Source organism: Pteropus medius, unplaced genomic scaffold, assembly GCF_902729225.1.
Source record: "Pteropus medius unplaced genomic scaffold, Ma_sr-lr_union100, whole genome shotgun sequence".
In the NCBI taxonomy this organism is placed as follows: domain Eukaryota; kingdom Metazoa; phylum Chordata; class Mammalia; order Chiroptera; family Pteropodidae; genus Pteropus; species Pteropus medius.
The window spans coordinates 24,378,074-24,385,150 of record NW_024344378.1 but is presented as its reverse complement, the minus strand read 5'-3'; the positions used below and the strand labels follow the sequence as shown (position 1 = coordinate 24,385,150).

At 43.8% G+C, this 7,077-nt stretch overlaps 1 protein-coding gene across 1 annotated transcript in view; it reads right to left on the bottom strand.

Annotated features, from left to right (window-relative positions):
- Positions 1-1,761: 1,761 nt before the first annotated feature.
- PDLIM1 (PDZ and LIM domain 1) overlaps positions 1,762-7,077 on the bottom strand; it is a 42,313-nt gene continuing 36,997 nt past the window's right edge. Inside the window, exons 6-7 of the mRNA XM_039871686.1 lie at positions 2,714-2,831; positions 1,762-2,304 (exon numbers count right to left, since the gene is read on the bottom strand). Coding sequence (XP_039727620.1) covers positions 2,118-2,304; positions 2,714-2,831 — 305 coding nt within the window. The 3' untranslated portion in view covers positions 1,762-2,117. The remainder of the gene's footprint in view (positions 2,305-2,713; positions 2,832-7,077) is intronic.

The following is a 7,077-nucleotide window of genomic DNA, read 5'->3' as shown; positions in this document are numbered from 1 at the left end:
ACCAACCAACATTGAGATTTAACATGAAGTAGTTTCTGCCTAGAAGGTTTGTTCTGGATTTTGTAGACCAGAACTGCTTGTATCTAAACTGTGCATGCATGGTATGTTCTAGTTTCAGAGATCTGTGGTGTGAAATCCTACCACTGCTAATTAAAATCTTTAATATTGGAATAAGCACTGCCAAGTTGGTTCCTTCATCAATAAAGGGCATAAGCTATTACCTGTGGTGGTGAACACTGCTTAAGGATGATTTGCTCTTTCAGAGGAAAGAGAGTTAGCTGGAGTGCCCTGTCCACCTCTCTTAACAAATTGCTTAGTCTGTCTCTGGAATGATAGGGATGCCACTGTTTGAGCAAATGACTTCATTAGGGGTTAGTCACCAGGAGATGATCTATGGTGACTTTAGAGTTCTGACTCAAGACCCCTTAATGGCCAGGGTCTCCAGTCTCTTCTGTGAAGAGAACACACTTACCATTTCCCTCAGCCGTCTACAGGTTTAGGACCACGTTCTAATTTGCTTTAATTCAGAAAAGAGAGGGGTATGATGGCAGTAACCTAGAGAGGGACTTATTAGGGAATATTTTAAGGCCAACTGGTAAAGCTCATCATCTATTATTTGGAAAACGTTCAGATACTAAGATAAACCCCAGAATGACCATTTCCTTACAACTAAATATCTTACATCAGTATCGAAGAAAAATAATTTGGAGCAAGCTCCAAAAATATAAGAACATGGCTCATTCGGATGCCAGTTTTCTCACACCTGGAGGAAAAGGCCTGCAAATCTCAGATAAGTGGGAAGCCCAGAACAAGAGGAGAGGCCTCAGAAATCTCATGTGGCTTGAGATAGGAAAAAGGACATATGGTCAAATGACAAATGAGAGGACATACGGATGGTCAATAGACATAAGAAAAGATGCTTGTCACTAGTCATCAGAGAAATGCAAATTAAAAGCATACAGATATCACCTCACACCTGTCAGAATGGTTATCATCAATAAATCAACAAACAAAGTGTTGGCGAGGATGTGGAGAAAAGGGAACCTTCGTGTACTGTTTGTGAAATTGCAAATCAGTACAGCCGCTATGGAAAACAGCATGGAGGTTCCTCAAAAAAATTAAACATAGAACTATCTATGACCCAGCAATTCCAATTCTTGGTATTTATCTGAAGAAACCCAAAACACTAATTCGAAAAGATACATGCACCCCCTATGTTCACTGCAGTATTATTTACAATAGCCAAGATATGGAAGCATCAAGAGACGATTAAAGATGTGGTACATATATACAATGAAATATTACTTGGTCATAAAAACTGAAATCCTACCATTTGTAACAACATGGATGGACTTAGAGTGTACTATGCTAAGTGAAACAAGTCGTACGGAGAAAGACAAATACCATAAGATTACGCTTACACGTGGAATCTAGGTAACAAGATAAACAAACAAAATGGAAACAGATTCAGAGATACAGAGAACAAATTAATAGTTGCCAGATGGGTGGGAAGTTGGGGGGCTGGGTCAAAAAGGCGAAAGGATTAAGAAGTACAAATTGGTAGTTACAAAATAGTCACGAAGATGTAAAGTACAGTGTAGGGGAATATAGTCAATAATACTGTACTGTGTAGGGTGCCAGGTGGATCACTTTGTAAATTACATAAATGTCTAACCCCTATGCTGTACAGCTGAAACTAATAGAAAATAATATTGAATGTCACTGTAATTGAAAAAAAAACAATGATAAAGGACACCGCACTGACAGAGAGTCTATAAATTTATTGAGTAAAAACAAAATCAATGTCAGCTATATTGAATTCTGTTTGGTTCAAATTTAGTTGATGTCCATTTGCAACAGAGATGAATTGAGGTGAAGAGAAGCACAGTAATGCCGGCACGGGGACACCAAACGAAATGACCTTTCATGAATCACAACAGCAGGCATCACACAGCAGTGTGAGTCAGTTAGCAAAGGCAGGGGGACACAATGTTTATCAAGCAGGGATAAAACCAGACTAAGCAGGAACTTCCCAGAGAAGAGAGGGGTGGAGCATTTAGAGGACAAGCTGCAACAGGGGCGAGCTGCAGAAGAGTGTTCGGTGCAGATCTGCGGGTTCACTTGGGAAACACAGTGACCACGTCGTAGCCTTCAGGCGGTGTGACCCGCTCTCGGGCATGCTTTTCACAGTAGATCTGATCTTCCACAAAGAAATGGCCCTTCTGTTTCAGGTTTGTGCCGCAGTCGGTGCACACGTAACACTCAGGGTGGCGGTGACGATCCCGCAGCTTCACAAACACACCGCTGCAGGAGGGAGGGAGGAAAGTGGCTCCGTTAGAAATGAGCACACCAAAGTGGCGCGGGGACCGGGGCTCCTCTCAAGAGGCCCCCTGAAGGGCAGATTGGGGTCTCTCAACTGGTCTCTCATTCTTGGGGTCCAAGGACATTAGTCTTGAAACCTCCCAGAAGTCTCTCCTATTTCAACAGAGTGGCCCTACTTCTTCTGATTTTACATGTTCATATTCCAAGGGTGCTATGGCCAAGGAACACCTTCACCACTCGGCTCTGAGACACAGGACCTACCCAGCCTCTCTGCTCCACTTTCTAGGTGGTGTGTTTTTCCCATGACACTTAAAATGTGCAACATCCAGCACTCTCCATGTTTCCATGGTTTACCCAACCTGCAAGGCACCTGGGGAAGGCAGATACTTACACAATGCCAGTGCCACATTTGTCACACATGGGCAACTTCTGGGCATTTCCAATAGATGCGGCCACTTTGGTGACTGGAGCCTTAACACTTCTGAATCCTGAGGGCTTGTTGGGATCCCCTAAAATGAGGAAAACAAAGGTTGGCCAGGAAGTACAAGATTGCAACTTAAGGGTCACTTAGTTCTTTCAGATGCAGTTATACAAATGTTCCAGCAAGGTCATAGGCACTGGAGTCAAAGACACCTGACTCTGCTGTGTGATCCTGGGTGAGTTACTTAACCTTTCTGGTCCCCAGTGTCTTTGTCAATAAAACAAGACATCAAAAAGATTCAAATATACACACGAAGCCCTCCCACAGTACCTGGTCGGCTCTCAAAACACACGTTACATTCTGATTAAATACATGTAAACACTCATGGGAACTTAAAATTGCCATACTCAGATGGAATGAATGAATGAATGAATGAATGAATGAGTGAATGAAAACAACATGGTCTGATCATCCAAAGACAGTGTATTGAGATGCCAGAAGAAACTTAATTCACAAGAACAAAATCACTACAGTAGAACAGGCTACAAGAAGCCAGAGTAAAATCAGCATCCTTCCGGTAGTTTCATGTGTACAAAATAGGTTCCTAAGTGCTGGGTACTAAACTGACTACGGCCCAGTTCATCAAATCTTCAGAGCCCTGTGTCATAGCAGGTATTAAAATGGTAAGCTACTAATTTTACTATTATTACTATATAATTGTGGCCTAGCAGTATTGTTACATTCATCAGCTATTTACACAAGTCTCTGTCTGGACTGCAAATGACTGAACACAAGAACCCTGTAACGTATACTTTTCAGTACTCTACAGAGCCTAGCATAGGGTTTAGCGAACAAAAGAGACTCAATAAACACACAGAAATGAAAGATGAAATGCCATGACAAATGCATGATGGTCCCTACCTTAGTCCAACATGCTTTGGCCCAAGAAGCTAGGGAAGTCTCCACAATGTTTCTGAACAGGCACCTAGGAGCATCCCAGGCAACAGGAGAGATTCATAAAATTTACAGAAGAGGCTCTCGCCCAGGCCTGCTAAATGAGCACCTCCAAGTGCAGGGGCCCCAGGAGATCCTGTCCTAGACCCCTGGTTAAAACCCACTTCTTTAGACGATAGCAACTATTCTCAAACTTTACTATGCATCAGAATCAGCAGGTGGGCTTATTAAAACACAGATTGCTAAGCTCATGCCAGAGTTCCTGATGCAGCAGGCCTGGGGTAGGGCCCAAGAATGTGCATTTCTAACACATTCTTAAGTGCTGCTGATCTGCTGGTCTGGAAACCACACTTTGAGAAACACTGAATAAGAAAACAAACAAACAAACAAACAAACAAAAACCCCTCAGCTTTTTGTGTAACGTGAGGGGGTGAGGGCAGTGTCATCCGTGACTGCAGCCATGATGGTCAATCCTGAGGCTGACAATTGAGGATCTTGGCTCTCCTTTCCTTTTAGAAATCAAGTCCCCATATGTTGACTGGTGCTTCTAAACTAAAAATTGAGATGTTCAAATAAGGGGCATTTATAAATCTGCTGGACATGGCAGATTATTTTGTCCACAATTCTCCATACCCTCCCTACCCTTGCCATGCTTTCCAGTACATTAGTGATTCTCTGCTGGGGATGATTTCCTTACTGAGAGAACTATTTTGTTTGTCACACCTGGAGGGGAGTGCCACTGGTGTCTAGTAGGTAGAGGCCAGGAATGCTGCTAAATGTCCTAAAATGAACAGGACAGCCCTACCACAACGACTTACTTGGCCTAAAATGTCAACAGAACTTAGGCTGAGAAACTCTGCTCTTGGTGGAGTGTACTTCCCTATTACACAGACTTTGGGTTTGGCCACATGACTTGCTTTGGACAAAGGAATGTGAGCAGATGTGACCCTTGTTCAAGCAAAGGCACAAAGTGCACTCGTGTAATTTGGTCTCCATCGAGCTTCTGCCCTTTGCCACAAGAATAAGCCCTGGAGAGTGATGCCTCCCTCTGCTGGGCTCTGAATGAGAAAACTCATGGAGCCAGGCCCAGGCCTGCCAAACCCAGCCAAGCCACCGCTGACCAGGAGCCCTGCAAAACAGGAGCAAGAAATGTATTTGTCGCTACAACACAACACATTGCTGACTAGTACGAGAGAGCTAGCTTAGAGTACTTGGCTACTTTATGGAGAATATGAGGGAATAATTCAAAGCGGCCGGGCCCGACATGGGTGTTTATGACACAGTCTCTCCGGTTTCCCCCAGCAGGGCTGGGGACATGCTGCATGGGGGAGCTGATAAACACAGATGCCCAACTGGCAACACGTGAGGAGGGGCAGAGATTAGGTGGCTCTGCAGTTTCCACCATTTTCAGCTGTGAGCACTACAGACAGGCTTGGAGAGGCTTGGTGCTATTCCGTCGGCAGGTGCATCAGTAGAAAAGACCTTGGTGCTCTGCTTATCCCTGAGCCCAAGGTTTGCCTCCCCAAACCTTCCTCCTTTCTTTGGTCACAGTTGCAACTTAGTTCATTTTAGGTTTTTTGTTTTGTTTTGTTTTGGTTTTGCCTTAATCTTGATTTTTTTTTTGAAAAATATTGCATTAAAGTATCATTCATGTCTTTGATTATTGAGTTTTCGGTATCCCCTTAAATTTTATACCCAAAGTGGATGCCTTCCTCAGCTCGCCCTGATCCTGGCCCCTTACAGGAATCTCAGAAGGGCCTAGGTAGGCAGCTTCATGCTTCCAAGCATCCCAAATAGGCTCCTTCATCTTCTGGCTGGTTGGCGCTGCAGCCGCTTTGGCTGCCTATCCTTTGTGAAAAGCAGGAAATGGCAACATCTCTGCATATTGGGACAAGTCAGAAAGAAATCTGACTGTGTGGAAGGAACCAACTCAGTGAGGTCAAGGTCTCTAATGTGATGGGCTGTTTTCTTCACATAACTCACTCAATCAGCAGAAAAATTACCAGGAAAGGGTGGGGGGTGCAAGAGGGTAAAAGAAGAGAAGGAAGGAGGGACATGTAAGCCTCACTTAGTAGGAGAAGAATCCACATCTCTTTTTTGAATGAAAGGAAGTGAACTCGCTAAAACTGGGCACAGCAGGAGAAGAGGAGGCTGTGTACTGGACGAAGCCGGCTGGCTGTGGCCTGTTCATTCCTGCAGCGCCACCTGCTGGCTAGATTTTCTTCCTTCCCTTTTTCAGCCAACCTTGCAAACCCAAGTTTGACTTCTTCCTTCCCTCTCAACTAGCTTACAGTAAAAATATCAGCTCCCTTCTGACTCTGGGCAGCTACAAACATCTCCAAATTTCTCTTCTTCCACTGAACCTTGTATCCATCTCAAAGCTTTCTGGAAATAAAGTGAAAATGAGTTGAGTAAAGCACAGCTTTCTCTCTACTTCACTACTCAACAACCTTCCATAGCTCCACATTGCCTAGAAATCAAACTCATGTTCTTTAACCTAGTACCTGGTACCTAGTACCTCATGATCTGACTCCAGACCAGCCGAGGATTCTCCTGGAATTCCCGGCAAAATGAGCCTCGGTACTTCCTGAGCAAGTCCAGCTTTCTTATCTCAGATCCTCTGTAACTTCTCTGTGTGTTTTCTCAGCCCATATCTCCCTCCAAGTTTCCTCTTGTTAAAAATCTCCTTCAATGGAAAGATGAATAAATAAACGAGATGTGGTATGTACATATTACAGAATATTATTCAGCCTTAAAAAGGAAGGAAATGCTGACACATGCTATAATATGAATGAACCTTGACAACATCATGCTGAGTGAAATAAGCCAGTCACAGAATGACAGATACTGTAGGATTCCACTCATAAGTCAAACTCATGGAAACAGAAAGGAGCATGATGGTTCCAGGGGCGGGGGGAGCAGGCAATGAGGAGTTCATGTTTAATGGGTACAGAGTTTCAGTTCTGCAAGATGAAGAGTTCTGTGGTGAATGGTGGCGATGGTGGTGATGGTAGCACAATACAAATGGACTCAATGCCACTGAACTATGTACTTAAAAATGGTTAAGTCAGTACATGTTATGTTAGGTGTTATTTCATCAGAATTAAATAACAAACAAAGAAGCCTCCCTCTCCCCGAAAATTTTGGAATTTGATCCAGAACAAGAGGAAGCTTGAGGAATCCAACACCCTTTCTCCTAGACCAGAAGCTGAATTTCACCCAAACTGAGAAGACCTACTTTGCATCTTTGGGGATTTACCACCAAACCCCGCTGCAGCTAAACCACCCTCGGGGGCCTCACTGACTGTGCACCTGGCACTTTACACATGTGCCCTTTCTTTCCCTTAATGCTTTAAACCATCTGTGAAGCAGCCATTATT